Source organism: Sabethes cyaneus, chromosome 3 (genome assembly GCF_943734655.1).
Source record: "Sabethes cyaneus chromosome 3, idSabCyanKW18_F2, whole genome shotgun sequence".
NCBI classification, from domain to species: domain Eukaryota; kingdom Metazoa; phylum Arthropoda; class Insecta; order Diptera; family Culicidae; genus Sabethes; species Sabethes cyaneus.
The window spans coordinates 54,451,077-54,475,547 of NC_071355.1; the positions used below are offsets into that span (position 1 = coordinate 54,451,077).

The following is a 24,471-nucleotide window of genomic DNA, read 5'->3' on the forward strand; positions in this document are numbered from 1 at the left end:
CACACACATTGAACATGTTTTCGTGGGTTTTTAATTTACACGTAATACTTATTTACATAATTTGTATCGCCTAGAATTGGCAACATTGCATTAGAAAATTTTCAGTTCTTCCAAGAATAAAGAATCTTTACGCTTCTACTGCACGCTATACTTACAAAACGCTTAAAACATCGCTTAGAACACGCGGCATACCACAGTCAATATTTACAGGGATTGTACGTATCCATGTTTGCAAATGATCGCAATCAATCACTTAACAGTAGCTCGCAAGTACATACACAGAGTACGCGTAAACGCATCACGAAATCCACAGCTTCAAGGGCAGCTTGTTGAACAGTTCGTTCCACAGTCCGGTGAAGATATCCGCCAGACCGGACTCGAGATCCGACCGGAGTTCCGCGACAACCTCGTTGGCATTCTGGTTCAAGAAGAGATTCAGCGATGCGCCCAGGACCTGGTTGCCTTGAAAGAGGTTGTCCAAATGCATGCGAATTCCACCAACCAGAAAGGTGACTTTCATCTCCTCGATAAATATGGCGTCCTTAAATGAAACGATTCACGTTAATGAAAGAGGAAAAGAAGCAAATGCGTGCTGCTGTGCGGCAAGGAAAACTGCATTCCATCCTACCTCGGGTAAGGGACGCACACTGAACTTGGTGGTTACGGATGTTTTCACGTCTTTCAGCACCATCGTTATGTCACCGTCGCCTACCAGCGGCAACAGCAGGACGTTCCCTTTCAGATTGTACACGGCATCGATTTTCAGCTTCGGAATCTCCAGATCGAAGTTTAGTGCGTGAGTCTTAAAATCTAGATTGGCACGTCTAACGGTCGTGTTCGATGGGCCCTTAATGTTGAGCTTTTTAAACCCCCCGCTCAGCGAGAGGGCACCAGACCCCCGGGACACCTGTACCGACTCTATCCGCAACGGATCAAACGGCTGTACTCCGATGTGTGGTATTCCTGGGCAGCAAAAAAAAATATAAAAAAGCAGTTGAAATTTTATTGCTGAAGCAATTGGCGAACTATCCACGAAATGTGTGGCAATCACTCAAATTTATGGCAACATAAAAATCTATCATGATCAATTACCCTTTGCAATGGATGGAAACGTTTCTTCGAACATCTTTTTGAAGCAATTATCGTCGTTGGGGTTGTCTCTTCGGCAAACTCGCAGCCAATCAGCTGGAACGATTGAACGAAATATATGTTACTAATGAGATTGCTTGACAGTACATTTACGATTTCAAAATGGATACAAATGATGGTATTACTGGATTTAGTTACGATATTTCCAAATTTGAACTTTAATTTTATTACCAATGCTTACATAGTTAGCTGGTCGTATGGAAATCTGTATATAGTATATATTTAGTAAAGCAACCACGCATCAACATGACTTTAAAAGTTTACGCAAGCAATTCGGTCAACCTGATATGCAAATACTCTAGGTTATTAAAGTTATGCCTCTCAGCAAAACAAAGGTTTGAGTTGAAGTGCTGGATGCTAACATTGAGGGCTTCTAGCGGGTTACTATAGGGCTGCTTTTAAGTTTATTTCACTCTTATTGTAGTTTTTATGACCGATTTCAATCATCACAGCCGACACAAGTGTACAATAAAACCAGCATTTTTTTCAACAACTCCAAGTTTTAAAAAAGCGGGCCGAAAACGGTGGCAGCACCTAATTTGCAGGCAACAAATTTTCATTATATATAAATTAGTAATATGATGATCATCTGTCCTTTTGACTCTTTAAAAATATTTTTTTTTTATTGTTCTATTATTATCGGTCAGATGGTTACAGTATTTGCAATATAACTAAAATTAGACAATAAAGTCAATTAGATTTTTCGCTACTCAACAACGGGTGCTATAAATCGAATAAGCTTTTCGTTTTGTTCTCAAAGCTGTAAAGGTAAAGCAACCCACTAACCCACTTGCTTTATCTTATAAATAAATAGCTGTTATCGAGCTGTGAGGAGAAAATATCATCCCGGTCAACTGTATTTTATGGTGACTTAAGGAAAATATGTGAAAAAATAAATAGGAACTTTACGGTGATGTTTTCCATAAACGTAAAGCATACACGCAAGTCTAATAAAAAATGCTGGAATGCCAATATGGCCTGGCATTAACCCTCTAGTGCCCAAATTTTTGATTTGCTTGAAAAAATTCTAAAATGCTCATTTCGTGGCCAGAATAATGGAAAAAATATTCTCTAATTACTAAGTTCAGGAATAGTTTGATTATTTATAAAAAATCGTAACCCGCCAATTGGCGGGGTTGGGCACCTGGGCGCAAAAAAGTTGCGAAATCAAATTTTTCAATTTAATTCGGGACATTCATTTCAGAAAATCTATAACAGTGCTAGTATTTACGGAACTAGTTATAATGAGCTTCAACTGAAATTTTTCGCCATATGGCCGATTCTAGGTCCCGGACAAGTTTCTTCGAAATCCGTTCCGTGCTTGAATCAGAAAAGAAACTCTCCCCGGGCCTGGAACCGGTCATACGGCCTCTGAGAGACATGAGATGATCGCCAATCGCTATTTTGTCGAGTGCTAATGTTTTTTGACATGTGACACGACATACTTTACTGATTGTGAAATGTCCCTTTATGGGAACCGGTTTCGGATTTATAGTGTCCCCCCGGATTCGGATGGCGCGTACCATGGCTCATAACTGCAGCAAAGTAACTGATATGTCCACAGTCGATGATATATTTTCAAATATCAACAGATTTTAAACAAATTTTAAATATTTGGCAACTTTATCTAATACAGCAATGTCGCGGTCCCCCAAAGGAACTCCGGAATAACTCCGGGGCCATAAGACATATGGCCATTATCTATAGGTATTATGTAAATAGTAAAGATTCGGTAAAATTTTAGAAAGGCGAACAACAACATTAGTAGCTGCTCCCAAGTCAGGATTGCCTACACCATAATATGCTTTGGAACTGTAACCATTGAAAACCCATTGGAATCTGATAGAACATGAAACTTAAATCCTCATTTATGTGATTTGTTTGATAAATTGGGTTTTTCATTTTTGTTGTACCCATTTGTTCACTACAATCTTTTATCGACTGGTAATTCACTCAATTTGTTCATTAACACAAACTTATTAAGCGGGATAAATTAAAATTTGCGGTTAAAATGGTCTATGATAGATCCCATTTTGAATAATTGTCTTGCTTATCAAGATTTTGTCGTTAAGCAGCAAAATTCGCCGGGTTTCATTGAATCTGTTTATTGGTTATAGGGTTATGGTTTTCAAATACCACAAAATGCAAAAATGTTTTGTGATATAGCTATAAAGCGCTATATTGCAGCTCGTCAAAAAGGCGCACTGAAAATTAGGTGATAAGTCCTATAAATTCCCCTTCTGTTTTAATGCCACTGCATGTTTGTGTATTTTTCAAGGCATATAAAAGAAACTAACAAGGCCTATAACAATAATTTTTAGCTTAAACTCGAAAAAATCAATAAATACAACGGAAACAACACGTTGTCAAATTACCAAAAAAAAGTTGGCGTTAATGCCCACTCTGCAGTGCAAAATAATTTTTTTCTCAGTTTTCTGGCATTTTTCAAGTTTCGCACGAAATATCTGTTTCAAATTAATGTAATAAAACAAACAAACCACTCGAATAGTTAGATTAGACTATAATGAGAAGGTATCAGTGGATACCAACATAAAACGAATAAGCAGAGTAGATTTATAACGATTTTCCTGAAGCTCGCCAATTGGCAGGGTTGGGAACTAGAGGGTTAAAGTATGTGTTCGGTGATGAATTGTACTCGCTCTAATTGTAGTCCAGACCGTGGTTTCCTCTGCTGTACGAAGAAGTCGTCTCCATTCCACTCGGTCCAAGACCGCAATTCGCCAGCCATGTAGTCTACGTAGGGTCCGCAGGTCGCCTTCCACTTGGTCGATCCATCTTGCTCGCTGTGCGCCCCGCCGTCTCGTTCCAGTTGGATCGTTATTGAGAACTTTTTTAACCGGGCAGTCGTCCGACATCCTCATGACATCAAAGCCCATCGCAGGCGGCCGATTTTTGCGGTGTGAGCGATGGGCGGTTCCATAAGCAGCTGATGCAATTCATGGTTCATTCACCTTCTCCACGTTCCGTCTTCCATCTGCACTCCGCCGTAGATGGTGCGCAACACCTTCCGTTCAGAAAACACTAAGGGCGCGTTGGTCCTCCACGAGCATAGTCCATGTCTCATGGCCGCAAAGGACTACCGGTCTAATCAGCGTCTTGTAGATTGTTAACTTCGTGCGGTGGCGAATTTTGTTCGATCTCAGCGTCCTACGGAGTTCAAAGTAGGCACGATTTCCTGCCATAATGCGTTTTTGTATTTCTCTGCTGGTGTCGTTGTCTGCGGTAACCAGTGAGCCCAGATATACGAATTCTTCTACCACCTCGATTTCATCACCGTCTAAATGAATCCGGGGAGGGAGGTCAGAATTCACTTCTCTAGAACCTCTTCCTTTCATGTATTTTGTTTTCGATACATACATACACCCTCCAAAGCGATGTTGAACAGCAAACATGAAAGCCCATCACCTTGCCGTAACCCTCTTCGAGATCCAAAGGGACTCGAGACTGCCCCTGATACTCGAACAACACACATTACTCGATTCATCGTCGCCGTGACCAATCGCGTTAGTTTATCCGGAAATCCGTAGTAGTGCATAATCTGCCATAGCTGATCTCGATCGATCGTGTCGTACGCCGATTTGAAGTCGATGAATAAATGATGCGTGGGCACGTTGTATTCGCAACATTTCTGCAACACTTGCCGAAGCGCGAAAATCTGGTCCGTGGTGGCACGGGCACCCATGAATCCCGCTTGATAATGCCCCACGAACTCCTTTGCAAATGGTGATAATCGACGACATAAAAGTTGGGAGAGTACCTTGTAGTCGGCGTTCAACAGTGTGATTGCACGGTAATGACAACAATCCAACTTATCGCCCTTTTTGTAGATCGGACACACGATGCCTTCCGTCCACTCCTCCGGTAGTAGCTCCTCCTCCCAAATCTTTACAATGACCCAGTGCAGCGCTCTAGCCAGTGCTTTCCCTCCGTATTTCAGCAGCTCGCCGGGTAGCTGATCAGCCCCAGCCGCTTTATTGTTTTTCAGCCGACCGATCTCTTCTGCTACCTCCTGGAGGTCGGGGGCTGGTATTCTGTCGTCTTTTGCACGTGCTCCAAGATCGGTTGCCATATCGATACCTTCATGTTCGGCTACATCGCTGTTAAGGTGCTCGCCATAATACTGCTTCCACCTCTCGATCACCTCACGTTCGTTCGTGAGAAGATTATCGTCTAAGTCCCGACACATATCGGCCTGCGACACATAGCCTTTGCGCGAACGGTTTAACTTCTCGTAGAACTTCCGTTTATCGTTAGCACGGTACAGTTCTTCCATCGCCTCGCGATCTCGTTCTTCCTGTTGGCGTTTTTTCCTCCGGAAGACCGAGTTTTGCCTGTTCCGTGCTTGTTTATATCGCTCCACATTCGCCCTCGTACGGTGTTGCAGCATTCTCACACGTGCTGCATTCTTCTCCTGCACTAATTGCTCGAATTCGCCGTCAAACCAATCGTTTTTTCGGTTCGGATTCATTGTACCTAGTGCCGCTAGAGCAGTGCTACCGATTGCGGTCTTAATGCCTTTCTAACCATCTTCAAGAGTTGTTGCGCCAAGTTGCTCTTCCGTTGGTAGCGCTGCTTCCAGCTGCTGCGCGTATTCCTGGGCAACTCCGGTGTCTCGTAGCTGCTCGATGTTGGGTTGCAGCGTACGACTTCGACGCGTGTTATGCACCGTCGAGAGTTTTGAGCGCATGCAGACTGCAACTAGGAAATGATCCGAATCTATATTCGCACTGCGGTAGGTGCGAACAGTTATAACGTCAGAGAAGAATTTACCGTCGATTAGAATATGGTCAATTTGGTTTTGTATTCGTTGGTCTGGTGATCTCCAGATGGCCTTGTGGATATCTTTGCGGGGGAAGAAAGACTTCGGACTACCATACCGCGGGAAGCTGCAAAATTTACGCATCGTTGGCCGTTGTCGTTCGTTGCGGCATGCAGGCTGTTTGGCCCGGTTACCGGTTTATAAATAGCTTCCCGTTCTACCTGGGCGTTCATGTCACCGGTGACGATTTTCACGTCCCGTCGCGAACAGCCATCATACACCTGCTCCAGCTGCGCGTAGAACGCCTGCTTCTCGTCATCGGGTCTCCCTTCGTGGGGGAAGTGCACATTGATGATACTGTAATTGAAGAAACGGCCCTTAATCCTCAACTTACACATCCTTGCGTTGATCGGTTGCCAACCAATTACACGCTGGTGCATATTTCCCAGTATTATAAAGCCGGTTCCCAGCGTTGGTGGTGCCACAGATCTGGTAGAAAGTAGCCGCTCGATGCCCGCTTTTCCATACCTTCTGTCCTGTCCAGCGAAGTTCCTGCAGTGCTACGACTTCGAAGTTTCGAGGATGTAGTTCATCATATATTATCCTATCGCAACCCGGGAAGCCGAGCGATTTGCAATTCCATGTCCCGAGTTTCCAATCGTAGTCCTTATTTCGTCGCGTAGATCGATGCCGATTGTTCCGATCCCTATTTTCTTCTTCGTTGTTGGTAACTTTTTGTTTTCCAGGGCGGCTTGTTGGGTCTGCCCCTAACCCCCTGTCTTGCCGGGGGACCATCGTGCACAGCACTGTTTAGAGTCCCTGCTGGCACGAGGAAGAGTATAATAATCAGCCGCCCCTAACATGGAGAACAGACGCTGTTTGGGTCGCACCTCCTTGGTGAACAGACGCTCGTGTTTGACGAAGCATTTTCTCTACCGCCATGCTATGGTTACCGCGCCAGTATTCGCGTCGCACCTCCTCACTTCGCTATTGTCAGATTGACAACATTGCCCAGGCTACTCACATTAGAAGCTATAAATCTTTTTGGTTAGAGTATTACAGTTTTGGGAGCACTATAAAACTAATAAAACTAGTAAAACAAAAAACTAATATTTATTGCGGTTTGACGCTAGTGTATTTCCACGCCTTCTATTGGGAATACTCAAAGCACCTTACCTTTTCGCTCTTTCCCCTCCCTTCCAACAATTTTTTTATTACTTTCCCTACTGTCCCGTCGTCTATTGTAGAACCACCGTTTCAAAAAATAATAATAAATATGTCTGACCGCATTTCAAGGTCAAGACTAAAAACACGAGGTTGGTCTATTTCATAGGAACGGAGCCTTTCCCCGAAAACCCACGCTGAGAATCGCGGCTAACAATCGAGTTCTTTTTATTTGTTATTGCATATTTCTAATGCATAACTACTTGAGTTTTTACGATGCCCTATAAGATCGTACAGATCGTCGAACAAAACGCAGTTAACAGGAAAAAAACGAACGATTTGTTATCAACCGTTATTGCGAATCAAAATTTACTTCCCGGCAATCAGAATAAAATGAAGAATTCTTTGCATCTAATTCAAATCTTCATGGAGGACTGCATCAATCCTGTTAACACGTTGGATAAACTGGATAATTTTACATGCGGAACAAGAGGAAAGTCTAATGGTTTGGACTGTCTTTACAAATTGATAGATTAGTTGATCTCCCGGAAGGCTGTCTAATCGGTAGTACCGGTAGTACCGAAACCGGTAATACCGACTAATTTTTGAACACCGAAATACCGGTTTTAGAAAGGCAAACAAACCGGTATTTTCTAAGACCCTAGAATTTTTAAACTCCTTATTCGAAGAAGAACTAAGTTTGATAGAAGATTGTAAAACTGATTGAAAAACAATTTGATGTTAATGCTGATGAGATTCTTCGGCCACTACCAATGAAGAGAGTAAAATTGTGGGTCATATAATTATAGCTCTTGAACCCGTTTAAGGCACAGTAGAGCATCTTTGCTGTAAAAATGTTTCATTGTATGAACCAGACGTCGTGTTTCAATTTATTTTTGTACAACTTGATATTTGAAAGCCACCAAATAATTCGAAGCTCGTGAATAACAAATTTTGCAAACAAGATCAGGACCTAGCAAAGTCACTTACAATAGTAAAAGGTCATTCAACGATGAAGTAATGAAGTTTCGGTTTCAACTGAAGCAGCGCCGCTTCGTTTCAAAACTGGCTTCAATCAGCGTCAATGAAATGGTTTTCACTTCATCATGGCGACCGGTTTTAACGTTTCCTTTGTATTTTTCTATCAAATATTCAGTAGGAGGTCAGGAACATTGAATGCAATTGAATCGAATTTGAGTAACATTTTCTACTATTTAACGCATATTATAATTAACCTACTCAACACCGAGAAATCGTGCCTGACTGTCAGTCGTCGTCATTTGAAACAGTCACTAATTTCAGCTGAAGCTTGCTTGAAACGTTCTGTTCAAGAAATGAAACCAGTCGCTTAATGTATGAAATTGAAGCGAAGGTAAAAGACAGTCAGCTTCATTTATTAGTTTCAACAATGCCGGGCCCTGATGGCAAGAATACTCAAAAATACTGATACTGATTCATAATACGGGGTTCTTTGCGCTTTTTGAGTATTCTTGCCATCAAAGGATCTGCCGGAAATAATTTGGAATATTTTCCAAGTCGTTCGAGTGATACATTGCGTAAACAAGCAAATGAAATCTTCAAGCCACTATGTGCTAACTTGAAAACTTGAAGGAAGGCACATTGATTAATATACAGCGTGGACATGGCTTATGTTGCCCAGTTAGCTAGCCAGTTGTCGTATGGTCGAGTCCCGGCTGGCCGGTGCTGCTAGAACCAGTAAGATCGTTGCACTACCTCCGTAAATAATCTATGAATTGTATTCACTTAATCTTGATTCACGATGACTGGCTCGGGATGTTTCCTTCAGATTACACCGTTCCGCAGGCGGTTCCTATTCGTCTACCGGATTTTTTTCCTTTTTCATCCGAATTAATTACAGACAAAGATGTACATATACGTTAAATTCGTTTTGTAATTCTTTCTTTGTGCAATTCGTGTGACCTATAAACCAAAAATCAAATTCGAGCAATTCAATTAAAATATGAAAACTTTTATATTTATAATTTTCCACCGAGTCGTCTAGCTATAGAACTGGTTGATACCAGCAAGTTCTTTGAATTTCTAAAGAAAGTGTAAATAAGTTACGAGCGTTAAATTCTTAACGATCCCCATTGAATATGTAATGAATTTGGAGCAATTGGCCTATGGACGATAAGAGATATGGGTCTGTGGTTCCCCAATAAACGTGAATGCCTTTGGTTCGTCGATTACCAAATAGTTAGACATTAGTCATATGATGCTAGTTGGTGTGAACTGAACGAGGTTTTTATCGTCATAAATCATAACTTACTTAAATTTTTACCATGGACATATTGCTAAAATATTTTTATAGGGTAAATGATTTTGAAATGGACCTAGTCGAATTCTGATCTTGAATGGACCTATTTTGAAATAAGAATTTTAGGATATAACTATCAAGTCTTTGTACTGTATTTAGCTTTTATGTTTATCTTCAATCATTTCTGAACGTAAATATACTAAAATTAAATTAAAATTATATCCAAAACCACTTTATTGCCGCTTATTTAAAAGTAGCTGTTTTTCAGCGTTTTGGCAGTCACCATAGAGTATTTTCAAACTGTTACTACCCGGAACCCTTCTGGTTTGAAATAAAACAATACTCTTAAAATGATGCTAAAATATGTGTAATTTCAATTTAAGTATTTAAAAGTTCAGTAAAACCAGTAAAATCTTCAAATTCTTGAAAAATGTTAACCCCCTTTTTTGATCTTGAATGGACCTAGTATTGATTTTAGAATGGACCTAGTTTTGCGCTCCGAGACATCACTGCCGGTAGCTATCATTGCCTACCACCAACGAACACGCCGTTGTATATTCCATAAAACTGCTTGTTGTCAGTATAGTATCTCCGTTTATAATTAATCTATAAGCACGGGATATTGAAAGTAGGCTTGATTTATAGTCTAAATAAAAACTTAATTATATTGATAAAACTAACTATCACTCATCCTTTTTCGTAGTTGCTTCATAGTGTTTGTACATTGTAGCCTCTAGTTTTGAAACTAAAAAGTCTTCCTAATTAGTTAGCTAACATATGTCATTATATGCTTAAAACAATATAAACTTAATTTATTCTCAGTATTGTACAAAAATTTTAACCATCATTGATTGATGGTTAAAAATAAGAGGGATACTAACTGCCTTCTGTTAAGGGGGCATAGTACCTTTTCAATTTTTTAAAACCTAAATTTTTTTATTGATTATTTCGAAAGATTAACATTTTGACCATATGTGTTTTAAGTCGTTTGCATGAATTCCAAATATTGACAAAGTTACAGCTATTTCTACCGCGCATGTCTGGAGCGATTAAACAACAAGTAAAAACGATGTTGAAGTTTTTCTCGAAACCAGGTTTTGAAAGTCGGTACCATAAATATCTCAAGAACGGCTCAAGCAATTTTTATGATTCTTTTTTTGTTTGAAAGCCAACAAAATTATCTAGTGTTTGACCCATCCTTTTCTTGATATTGTAATTTTTGTATTTGTTCAGAAATGTTTAAAGTCAATTTTTTCGCTTAAAAACCATACTTTTATGTTTCAATGTCCGCCATTTTGTTATGTGTTCGAATTCTAAAAAAGGATGGATCAAACACGAGATAATTTAATGTTCTTTCATGTCGTTTTGGAATTTTTCAATTCGGATAAGCCCCCCAGCGCCAATCCATGGTACCGCTATTCATGGTTTTTTTGAACGACTATCTTCAAGGAGCCGTAGGGGCAAGGGGAAGAGGTTCCCTTATGAAAACAAAATTGCAAGTATTAGTATAAAATGCAATGTTTCGAATGCAAAAAACCCGAATCAATTTGCCTTTCGCGTTATCGAGAAAAAATTATTTGAAATTAGGCAAAAAATATGGTGTAAAACGTACTATGCCCCTTAAAAAAGAGCTATTTTTGCTTCATTTGCATTTAGCACAAAACCAGTTACACTTAAATTTTTCAATTGGATTTTACGTATTTGTTTTAGCACGAAGCAAAAGTGTAATCTATAAAATCTATATAAGTAATCTATATAAGTAGAGCAAAATTTTCCCAATTTGTTCGCCCTATGTAAAAAAAATTCCCAAATTATGCTAAACGGGACAATTCTTGTATCATTAAAAGTAATGCACAGAAGAATGAAACAAGTTATTTGAGAATACAATTCTGAAGATTTATATATAGCTTTATTGTATAGGAAACTCTAATATTGGAACTTCGAATTGAGTTACGAAGCTAATATTCCAAACTCAATTTAAAGTGGTTATCCCTAATTAACTATCTACGGGCAACATCGTAAAAATGGTTGGAATAAAATTTTTTTCCATGGACAAATTTAAATACTCATTTTTCGAGTTTTTCAGGCTGTAGAGCCCACGGACAATTGATTTTATACTCATATCCTCCAAATTTTTTTTAGCCCCCCGATTTTTCAAGCCAATTTCCAAAGGGGGGGGGGGGGGTGACAAAGATATTTGGCAAAGGCCTTATATTCCGCCGATAGGTAAGCAGGTTGACTTCAAATCACCTTTTGGTCGATTGACAGATAGATTAAAAATCAGTTTAGTAAAATATTCAAAATCATGCAACCGGACTAACGTTGTACTACGTCATCCGTGGTCGTATCTTATACACAACCCCTCTGATTTTTTTATTGGGGGGTGTAAAGTTTTCTTTAAGCACCTCTCCCCTCTGACTTGTGACAAAATTAATACCTCCTTGTCCACCGAAATTGAGTGACTCTGAGATCTAAAATATTCATTTTTGAAACTTCCTATTTTCTACCTGGTACAGTTCTTCATCGACTATCATTTAAAATTAAAACCTAGTATCTAAGCTCACCTTTAAACCTAGTAGAATTACCAAGTCTACCTAGTAGTATTTCAAGCACCATTTACAGTATGATTTCGAATTTGACAACAAATGCGTGTCGCCTATGTTGCCAAAATCGAAACCGTGGCAAAATCTAAACCATTTTTCAACTGAAAAAATTGCATATAAATGTATCAAAATTGAATAATTACCACTAATTAACGAATTTTTCACGATTGCAACGGTTTTATATTCAAAATGTTCGACAGGGGCTGTCGCAAACCTTTAGATGCTTTGCAGTAAGACGTAGTCCTACGTCAGTAAAAGTCTGACCTTTACAAATATGTAGTCACTAAATAAAAACTCGAACCCCACTGTACTTGATAAACTACGTTTAATACAAGTTATATTACATATTTTTAATGAATGGTTTAAATTTTTGAAACTAATAGGCGACATAATTTTTTTATGACGTGGAAATCGTTTCAACCATATCTGAACAACAGGTAATAATAAATTCCCAATATACAAATGTCACACACAGATACATACACAACGCATATCAAGTCACTGAAACATTGTTCAATTGTTGGGCTGACATAAAAACAAGACCCTCGGTGACTGTGACCGATTTCAAGTTTTTCAACCGACTTTCATACCTTTCTAACAGAGTATAAGAAAGGTGAAAGCTGTTCAATCTTGTGTCCTATTAATAAATAACAGTAGTATAGTTGTACTATTAAAAAAAAATTCTTTGTTATTATTTTGTTCATTTACATGGAAGAAACTATGACAATCCTAATTTAGGTCCATTTCAAAATCAAAAATAGGTCCAATTCAAGATCATGTTGGGTCCATTCAAGATCAAAAAAAGACTTTGGCAAAAAACGATATATTTAATAAAAGTTTCATCAATTATACATTTTTAAAGTACTGATAATGTAGAAAAAAGGTGGTACTTTCCAACAAATAGTAACATCACCACATATTATTTATAAATGACGAGTAAATTGAGCAGGAGTGCGAGTGGTGGTGTTAAAAAGCGCTAAATAGGTCCATTCAAGATCAATTACCCTATTGTTTGCTGCAACTGTTCCTTGAATATCATTGTGAATAACATAGTTTAAACGTAATTTAATAACCTGAATTTTTTCTACTAACCCGGAAAGGAAAGGACTCAGGCATTTTTTTTTGCGAAACTGAGTAGACAGCCTGCTCAACCTGCCAAGTGTTGATAGAGTTTGTAATACGTCACACGCTTAGGCGGTTGTGGAGTCTCTTGTTTGTCCAGCACCTCTGTGATTCAAAGGATCATTGCCACCAGCGAGCCGCATGTCCTGGTGGGGAGGAGTAGCTTCGAATCCGGCTGTAATGCTACGATTACAGCTTGGTTCAATCCATGGAATCCCCCAGCTTGGATAAAAGATTGCGGTACACAACTTTCTAAGCATTGCTTCACATGACCCTCCCTTACCCCCTCATCTTCTGTCTCAATCTGTTAGATTCTATCAACTCTTTATTTCATTACTTTCTTTTACCGTTTCCTCCGTAAATTGTAAAATCTACCGTCATAGAAACTAAATTATTCACAGTTTTAGGCACTACATTACAGATACTGGAAATGGAAGATCCGCTGAAAGATGCTGGTCGAAGCAAAACAGTGTCTATTCGCTGGTGAAAGAAAAAAAAGGTATGGTAAAGTTTCGATCCGATGGAGGCTGCAGTACGCCAACGAAAAATAGGAAACGTGCAAATTAAGAATATTGCTTACCAAAACACATTGCAGATTGAAGATATTATAGTTTTGTTAGCTACTGCTGTGCTAATTTCATGGATTCAAACGTCGCACTTTTTCCCCGCGGTATTCGCACCTTTACCCCGCTGAAGGGGCAAAAGTACGATTCGGCACTTTATCAGAAATATGGAGAATTTATGTTGCATAACACCATTACTTTATATATTAGTTTAATGTGAAGATATTGAGATATTGTATCAATATAAAATATATTGTATTGCTATGCTCTTTTATATCTCGTGAAAAATGATGACAACTTCAAACATCACATTTATGCTCCACCCGAGTGTATCGGTGTTGTAAATTAGAAAATAGTTTTCTATGTCGTTTTTTGTAGCGCTTTGTCTACTACTGTTTCGATTTTTGAAGACATACAGAAGGGTAAACCATTCGTATCAGACGCTTCAATATTTTTTTAAGTGCTTTACAATATCTTCCATCAAAACTGTCGAAATCATTCCCTCACTGATAAAAAATTGATTATTCCATGCTGAAAATTTAAGTTAGCTCAAATTGCGTTGAACGGCGAATTTCTATTCATTTTTCATTCTTGGATACGTTTACAGTCGAGAGAAACATTTATTGCTTAAAAGGAATGCATACCTAATGGTAAAGTTCAATAAACCAAGCTACAGTTTTCTTATTCGCAGCCCTTGAACGTTAGAAACTTCACACATGTTGATGTTACAGTTACTCGACCTGAGCACAAAATATGCTTGCAACTGCATTGATTTAAAGTAAAAAAGTAGAAGTTTAATTGTTAATAAAAACACATTTCAAAATTAAATTAGAGTGCACGCAATTTTCGCAAATATTGTAAAATGAATCAATAACACACGTAATCAATTTTTTTTGTTGAAAAACTTAACAGAGCCATGATTATAATTAGATGTTGAAAATTTGTGACCTTTTGTGAGATAATGTTTGTAATTGAACAATGGCGTTTCGGTCAACGTTTGTATTGCTCATGTAAACATTTTATTGTCAAGAATGACGTTTTAAAGGTTCATTCTTCTCTTTTAAGCTGAAATTTTAGACGTCATCGATTCTGCAAAATTCAAAAGAAGTTTTTTTATTGTTGGGGTTTGTCCCCGTAAAATTCTATATAATACTCTTGTTGACTTTTTCGGTGAGAAATAAGAACTAAAAGTTATAGAACTTAAGAGTTATAAAGGACGAGGCAGTGAGAATAGATGTTCAACGCGTAGTAAATGACTGAAGCATAGTAAGTCGAAACGTCCGCTGAAAACATTTTAGTTCTTATTTCTCACCGAAAAAGTCAACAAGAGTAATATATAGAAGTTTTTTTGTTTGAAACAAAAATTTTGTTCATGAAAATATATTTGCTGTGTTTAGATTGACAAGAAGAATGCAGTGAATACATTTCTATAAACAGAACCCCGCTTTTGGGCCCAAAAACTGCTTCCGAAATTGGGCTATTCGATGAAAAGTTAATGACTGCTAGTTTCCCGTTAAAATAAAACAAGCAAAGCCATCGGTCTAAACGTCCGGAAGAACTTAACCCTTCTTTATCGACAGACTTCACAGCTGGTTGTTAGAGTACAGGACAGTGCCACATTTATTTGTGTCTAAGCTTTCTATAAAAAATTTAAATGTTTACTCGCGATTATTCCGATTTATAAACCTAACGATACAAGTTTAGATATTTTTTGATAAATAAATGTTGTATTACTTAAAGGTTGTATTTATGTCCACAATTGAAGCTGTGAACTTCATAAATTCATAAAAAATCATTTCAATTCCTAAATAATTAAAAGAGTTATTTGGAGATTTTCATCAATGAATTATGGCAGATTGTGAGTAAAAATTGAAATACTCGTATCAGCGAGATATTTGTATATAGTGAATATTTTGTGTAACTACATATTTTCATGTACGAAGCATTAGTGAAGTGAATATTTTGTGAATTCTATACTAGTAGAATTGGATGGAAAAGTATTTTCCTTACTCGGATTAATATTTGAACCGCAATAAGCACTGTAATTATTCGAAATTAAAAAATTTACTAGCGCAAATGCTGTGTATCTATAACTTCAACTCTCAAGCTTGCTTATATTATTTAAGTAACATGTTTTACTCGGCGAAAAGGAAAAAAACGCTTACAACGGGGTTGTTCAACAAGTGGCAGTTTCAAAACACTGCTACTGGTTTTGAACCACAGACCCATTAAGAATAACAATGATCAATGGCACCTGAACATAATCGTAATTTCAATCACATTTACAGTTCAATTGTCCTGAAAGCTGCTGACCGAAACTTCTCGAGCAACAGATTATGCAATCCGGTATCGCTTAGTGCACGTAACTCGGCTGCAATGTAAGGTAAGATCTTAAATCACTTTCGCGATCCAATTACGCACATAATTACTAAACACCCGGTTGGTTTGCAAACACTTAACACATAACCGACTTACGTTTCTCCTTTAGCTGCGGGAAATCCTTATTGCGAATGACGATTTCCTTGGCCTGAACGGGCAGAGCTGAAAATCCTAGCTGCAGCGGCACCAGCAGCACCAGAATCACTCCCAGCAGCACCGACATCGAGGAGGTTGCCGTTTGTCGTCGTACCGAAGGCGCATTCATGATCAACACTGAGCTTTTTCGCGCCGGATCGGTCGGATTTTGTTTGGCACTTGGGCTGCTGACCCCAGTGTAGCTGCAAAATCTTCTAGATTGATCTTGGCTCCCCGCTAGCACGTTCTAACCGTATCCAGCAATTTGGCTTAGTAGCTCAGTTTAAGTTGCACTACCAGTAATGAGATTTTGCAACGCTTGCCGTTTGCGGGCACTGCGACTTCGGCAATGTCTAATGTTGCTATTAAACTAACCAGCAGCGTCAGCAGTGGTGGAGGCATGTATAAATCAGCACTTGCTAGAAACTTCTGCCGTTTTTCGGTTCACAGCTTGTCAGGCAGCCTAACAAAGTTGAAGCTTTGTCACTCTCACAAGGTTTCAAGTTTATGTGGTCTCCTACTCACTTGGTGCCACATGTAGATTCCTAGTGCGGAGCTTGCGAAATTTTTTCGGTTCTAGATTTTGCACCGACAAATAGAGACAACCGGACAAGAACCAACCACCGGATATTTAACACGATTGGTTCGTTAGTAAGCGACACGATTTATCAACCAACGTCATGAAGTTACAGCTCGATTACGCAAACAGGACCAGAAGTTTTAGATAACACCGAACTCTGAGCGAGCGCGCGCGCGCGGGAACTGTTGCGAGAGTCTGGTGAAACCGCAGATTGGCCCCAACTGGCACACGTCTGAATCCACGGGTAGTCGGTATAATAATAAAAGCGAAATTTTCATTGAACGTTCCATGCCGACGACCGTAGGTTAGGTACATAGTTGCCCGAACCGGCAGCAACTGCGTGTGCCGCCTCCCGTATGCAAGCGAACGTTTGGAAAGAGGTAAGATGCATGGAACGAGCGATGTTCAATTTTTCTAGAAATTCGAAAAAAATTTCGAAGGCAATATTTGAACTTGAGGTAATTCTATTATACCCAAGTAGCTATCATAGCTACGGAAACACGACTGCAATTTTTCTTGTACTTCCAATCAGTGGTAATGGCGTCTCTTTACATTTAAATCGACATTTTTGACAGAAATGTGTCCTATTTCTTTTACTTGTAAAAAACTTCTTTGCAATTTTTGCAATTAGTCTACTGGTCTAGGCCGTATAAATAAAAAAGATTGTTTTGCCCGAGAAAAGCAAAATATATTTGAGCAAGAATAGGTTTTGAATGACAAACATTTTATAATTAAATTTCCTTTGCATGTACCTTAAAAACTTGGTCTTGGTTATGATTAAAATGATGTCGAGAGCTTACAAGACATCGCAAAAAATAAACCGTAATTTGACTGTTTTTCTTTGGTCGGGTCAAAACATTTTATCGGTTAACACCACTATAACCAGATATTTTGACCAAACTTGAACTTTGTTAGAAACACAGTCATTATTCAAGAATAACAAACGTGTGAATTTTTCAAATACTGTCAATAATCTAGGTGTTATATTTACTTTACGTATTCAACGCGAACAAATTGGCATACATACTTGGTACTCCAGCATAAGAAGATCATATAAAGCACTTGCTTGCTTTTCAAGACTATTTCTCGTGAATCGAAAAAGTCCGTGATGTTATGCATAAGTCACATAGCGTTATCTTAAGAACGCAAAAAAAAACACAAATAAAAACTGTTGGAGGACCACCCTACCGACTGATAATACTACTGATAACACTGGCTCGGTGGGCTCCGTGGGCTCACCGTCTGACACTGTCTAGCGATTGACGTCTACCGTGCCTACTATTTAGCAGAGCTGTCATCACTGGTTCACTTCACGTCCTTCACATCCTGAGATACACCGCTCGAGTGCAAGCACACCACGTTTTTACTTAGGTATATCATTGTTTCATGTAAAAATAAATAGTTTTTAACAGTTCTTGTTGCGTGAATAATTACAACAAAAACAAAGACAAATGAAATCATATTTTTTTTTCCTGTATGGACTCATCACTGCGACCATTATGGTTAGATCTATTGTGATATCGCCCGGGTGTTTGTTGTATAACCCGCACTGCATTTATTTTGGCTATAGTCGCTATTGAGTGAGCGATATGCTTATTGATTTTTTTTTTTATGCGTGCTTGTGTGTAATTGGGTACCCTTCTATCAATACTTTACTCTACTTTACCCACCTCGTTCCACATGACAGCGCACAGTCCCCAATTATAGTCATCCCTGGCGTAGCAAACCAGTGCATTTTTACTATAAGGGTCTCATTTTTGCACTGTCAATAGGCCATATCGGGATAATATAGAACTCAGCATGAAGGAAGGGCGATGAGGGGCCTGAGAATAAACCCATGCTAAAGTCACTTTGACATCGAATGGCCTGATTCTACTAAGATTCGAACCCATGACCATTCGCTTGTCAAAGCAGACTCGGTAACCTTGCGGCTACAGAGCCCCTCATGAAATCATATACTTATATTATTATTATTATTATTATTATTTATTTAATATATCCATCTGACAAAGTCTTAATGAATTTATAGTCACACGTAAGGTCCACAAATAAAAATTATATCAAATCAGTGTTCCATAGTCGCTGCGTGAATTTTCCAGTAGGCTCTCCAAACTCGAAGAGTTCTTCAACCCGAGTGAAAGTCCGGACACATGCAGTCATCGGTTCGTGGAATCCAAATGTGGTACGATGAAAAACGGCATGCAACAACGATGTAGTGCGTAAAGATCTTTGCGAAGCACGGAAATTGATTTTAGTAAGTAACGTCGTTGAATCGATGTCGTTGTTTAGAATTTTTGCCACCAACGTTGCCTGCTGAACTTTACGGCGCCGTTCCAAAGTATCCAGGCCCAGCAAACGACAACGTGCTGGAAAAGGTGGAAGGTTGCCAGGATCTGCCAAGGTAAATCCCTAAGAGCCATACGAATGAACTTTCTCTGGATGCGTTCGATTCTTAACGTCCACGTGAGCTGATGAGGTAGCCAAATTACACTTGAATTTTCAAGTACTGGGCGGACTAGTGCGCAATACAAGGATTTTAGGCAATGAGGGTCCTTGAAATCTCTTCCAATTTTAGCGATGAACCCAAGCTGCCGGGATGCTTTGGAACTGATATTAGAACGGTGACCATTGAACGTAAGTTTAGAGTCGAGTAAGATGCCGAGGTCGTTAACCTGATCAACCCTTCGGAGGATACTTCCGTCACAATCGGGCTGTGAATGCGATGAAACGTGCTTACCTCACATTTGGCTATACTCACAATCAAGTAGTTTAACTTGCACCAGTTCACAAAGGCATCTAGTAAATGCTGCAATCGATGACAATCATCGATAGAGCGAACATTAAGATACAGTTTGAGATCGTCGGCGTAAACAAGTATGCAACCGGCTTCAAGTAGTAACGCGACGTCGTTGAAGAATAGGATGAAGAGTAAAGGCCCCATATTGCTTCCTTGGGGAACGCCAGATTTGTTAGTAAACACAGATGAAACGGTAGATTTCAACGTGACTTGCAAGACTCTATCACGTAAATATGAGCCAAGCCAACACAATAGTCGTTGCGAGGCTCCTAGACGCTGCAGTTTTCGCAAGAGGATGCGGTGGTCAATCCGGTCGAATGCAGTTTTCAAATCCGTGAATACTGCATCCACTTGTGCTTTTCATTTCATTTCATTTCATTTCATTTATTCATTGTCCAGTAGCTTAAGACATAAATCTTTTAAAAATTTACTACCTCCGATTACCAAAAGTTATTATACAATTTTACAACTTAATTAACTATCATACTACTACAACTACATTATCAGGATTTTTCCCTCGAATTCAAAATGAAATTAGTCTCGGTTCCAAAAGTCGATGCAGCCTCTCTTGAAATTTGCTTCCGACGATGAACGTTTAACAACGGGCGGTAACGAATTCCAATTTACCACGCCTCGAACAAACACTGAATTTGCGTAGATTGTCGTGTTATTGGCTGGAACTACCAAACTCTGCAATCGGCGTCCACGGGTTTGGATAAGCCTCCGATGTAGAGTACTAGGAGACGGTGTTTTTAACAGATTCCTCAAGAAAACGCATGACCGATAAGCATAAAAGCATTGTAAAGGGCACCCAATGAAGTTTTGCTGAAGGTGACTAACATGGCCATAGCGGCTCAATCCGTACACAAATCTCACGCAACAGTTTAATGCGACACGCAGACGATTTAAGGAGCTTGCGCTGGGACGAATGTGCAGAACATCGCCAAACAGGAAATGCGGCAGGATCAGGGATTTGAACAGATTTAGTTTGGTGGCAGTCGGTGCAGAGGGTGTGCAGCAATACAACGTTCGTAGACTAGCGTAAATCTTTCCGCATTGCTGCGCTATCAGGCCATCCCACTGCAAATCATTTTGGGAGATAAAACCTAGGTTGCTGGCACTTTCTGACCATTCGATGTTTTGACCATCCAGTACAAGTCCAGGTGCTGACAAATCGGTACCTCCGACTCTACGACGTCGACTTGCGATGAATAGAGCTTTACTCTTGGCTGGATTCACAAGAAGTTTATTTCGTCGTGACCAATCCGCAACTCGTTCCAGATCAGCATTCACCATTCTGACTAATTCGCGCGAACAAGGGCCAAGCTTACCGACATAGAGCTGCACATCGTCGACATACATTTGAATAGAACAGTACTTTATCACCGTAGGCAGATCATTTATATGGCAGCAAAAAAGTAATGGGCCAAGCACTGAGCCTTGAGGAACGCCAGACGGCACTTCCATGCTACATGAGCAGTGATCGAGTTGCGCGATGCAAGAGGAAGGGAAGTCGAGCAAATTAGTTGAAACCGACCGGCCTGGCATGAATCCGTGCTGGTAGATGGATATGTAATTCGTAGTACGATTGAGGATAGCGGTGCTGACGATAATTTCAAAAAGCTTAGAGGCAGCGGACAGGCTTGTAATACCTCTGTAGTTCTTAACATTTCGGCGATCGCCACGCTTATCGACGGGGAACATGTAAGATTGTTTCCAGATATCAGGAAATTTGCCTTGCGTAAAGGACTTGTTGAAAATGCGACCGAGTGGCACAGATAATTCTGATGCGCAACGAGACAAAATAGCAGCAGGAATTCCATCGAGTCCAGCGGAGAAAGATCGCTCCAATTTACGTGCAGCTTCGACAACCATCAATGGAGTTATTTCAAAGATATCGAGGTCGACTAGTCCTTCGGGAACGTTCAACGCGGCTAGTTCAGCTTCACCGTCAGAAGCAGACACATTCGCGAACACAGAAGAGAAGAAAGATGCAAACATTTCGCAGGAATCAGTGATGGAGCGTGATTCTGACTCGTCAAGGTAAACGTTGGTCGGGATATTGGTGCATTTCCGTTTCGAGTTGACAAAACTCCAAAACCTTTTAGGGTTCCTTCGCAGATCAGTTTGTACACGGAGAACATACGACTTGTACAAAGAAGCACTAAGCTGACGATACTCCTCACTAGTACGCTTGTATTCACGTTTTGATTCGGCGGTTCTACGGCGACGATGTTTACGTAAATGTGCATTGCGAGCACGTTTCAATGAACGTAAGCGACCAGTACTCCACGGCGGCGTGCATCGATTTTTGACGAATGGTAAATTAGACCGGAGCCATACGTTAATAGTGTCACAAAATATGCTAGCCATATCATCCAACTCTCTCGCATCGAATAAAATTTCTCAGTCGAAGGTTATTAAAAACGCTGTTAAGATCGACTGAAGTATAAAATACATATATTGTATTGCGGATTTTCGGCTTTCCAGTCAGTTTTATATTGAAAACGGCTTTTTTATACTGCCTGACGTTTCGGCCTTTGGTTTTGGCCTTTTTCAAAGGTAATACGGTTACGTTTTCTTGTCCAATCGTTGATTGCCAACGGAAGGAAGTTCGAATTTAAACAGCTCCAATTGCATTGGTTTGGTGACAAAATAATGTACACACCTAAACCTTTTGACCATAGTGCACAACTGAATCGTTTATCGTTTATCGTTAATCGAAATGTCATTCCCCAAACAGTCATTAAAGGCAAGTAACGAGATCGACAACGGGGGTGATGAGTGTCAACAGGGAGCAATGGTGCAACACACGTTTCAACAGATACCGCATGCTCAACCGAATGAAAAACCAAATGCCAAAAGGGCTAATTCTAGGATAAATTAAAAATCAGGGGGAAAGGAGGGGGGGTTGATTCTTCCTCACTGTTGCTAAGCATACTATAAGCACCTTACCTGAGAATCATAATTTTTCAAAGAAAAAAATTCACTTGATATTTATGAGGTATCGGTTTTACCTTAACAGGGTGTCGAGCTTACCCGCACTGCTGCTTGTTACGCTTGAAGATGCAAAATTTTATTTTTCATTATATATCAAAAACATTAAAAATATCAAATGAATCAAACAGGCCTCGTGGAACAAAGGATTTAGAGAAAAACTAAGCTTCTGAGAGGTTTGTTGAACAATAATTGATGTACAAATATGGAATTTCTTCACAGTTCCCCTACCATTGTTTGAGTTACGGTCGTTGCTAATAAATAACTTCCGAAATAGTGCTACAAGCGGCACTATTTTTCGTGACCTCAAACATCTCAACATCTCAACGGAGGATTTGTACACTATATAGTAAAATGGTTTGTCGAGACGGGATCTGTTGAAAGCCGTAAAAACCGGAAGAAAATGAAGCGTTAGAACTGCAGAGGTAAAAAAGATTGTTCGAGGGCGAATCGCGACCGGTCCGCACGGAAAATGGCAGTTGAGCTGAATATCAACTGGGAATATTTTCGTCGAATTTTGAAAATGGATCTGGATGTGAAAGCGTAAAAAACGTAAAATCCATGGATTAACGGAAGCAACAAACCAAAAGCGACAGGAAAGATGCGAACTGCTGCTCCGTCGGCACGGTGATTTCGAAGTGATCTTTTCTGGTGAGAAGTTGTTTGTTCTTCAAACCCCGCATCATACTCAAAATGATCGGTTGTGGTCAGTTTCGACCATCCACGTTCGAAAGCACAAACGGAATGTACCACGATACCTAAATTCATCAGCGGTCATGGTGTGGTGAGGCATTTCAAAGAAGGGGAAACTTCCTCTTGTATTTATTGGAAAGGGTGTGAAAATTAATGCAAAATACTATCTAGGAATGGTCTTGAAACAAAATTTGATGTCTTACGTTCAGGGAATGTATGGTGAAGAATATTACTACTTTCAACAGGATGGAGCTCCTGCCCGCACTGCAAATCTTGTGCAGACGTGGTGCACAGCCAATCTGACGGATTTCGTATCGAAAAAGGAATGGCCTCCAAGTTCTCCTGATTTGAACCTCTGGATTTTTGTATATGGGGATGCATGCAGTAGAAGCTCAAGAATTATAAATATCATAATTTGGATGAATTTAAGTTAGCTATCAACAAGATATGGGATGACATTCCGATGGAAGTGGTGCGTGCCGCATGTAACGACTTCAAAAAGCGTTTGAAGCGTGTTATCCAGGCAAAAGGCGATCCAATAGAGCAATGATTGTTTGTTGCGTTCTGTATCTATGGGTAAACAACATCTAAAACTAAAATTCGAAATAAAGCCTTTATTTGCAAAAATATATGACTTTGTTTTTGTTCGAATATATATGGGTCACACTGCATATTGAATTGATTTTACGCATGGGGAGGATGTGGCATCCTGGTATTTGTACCATATTAGAGGATTTGCCTATAATGTGTAATGTGCATTATTTACTCATTATTTGGGTAGTTAACGGTAGCGAAAGTGTCGGAGTTAGCTGACAGTTTCTCGCCTAAATGGAATAAGCAGGCAGTTCTGGAATGGTGAAACGCAAGACACCATAATGCTGATGGGATAAAATGGTCCAAAAAATGCCAGATGATATAACATTGCTAGACATGAGCGCTAGTTACGCCAATGAGAGAACCAAGAAGATGCCGTAGTTTTCGGGTAGACCTCGCAGTCGATGGATGTGCACCGTCGAGGATGATAAACGTTCTACTGGTGTTCGACCGGATGGGAGTACAGCAGTCCAGAACTAACAGTACTGGGGGACCATAACTCGTTCGGAGATTTTACCCGCACAATATGTGATTACGATCTGCGACAATTATCCATATGAATAAAATAGTCCGTATTGCTTTTCCCATGTACAGCAGTCCTCCGAATAAGGCGATGGGAGGTGCCGTATTCCCACGG

The 24,471-nt window shown here is 39.7% G+C and overlaps 1 protein-coding gene across 1 annotated transcript; it reads right to left on the reverse strand.

Moving 5' to 3' along the window:
- Positions 1-298: 298 nt before the first annotated feature.
- On the reverse strand, positions 299-16,303 carry LOC128739591 (protein takeout-like). The gene is made up of 4 exons (XM_053835085.1): positions 16,135-16,303; positions 1,093-1,185; positions 629-963; positions 299-541 (listed from the first exon to the last, which is right to left on the reverse strand). The coding sequence occupies exons 1-4, from the start codon at positions 16,301-16,303 to the stop codon at positions 299-301; spliced, it is 840 nt and encodes a 279-aa protein (XP_053691060.1).
- Between the last annotated feature and the right edge of the window lie 8,168 nt (positions 16,304-24,471).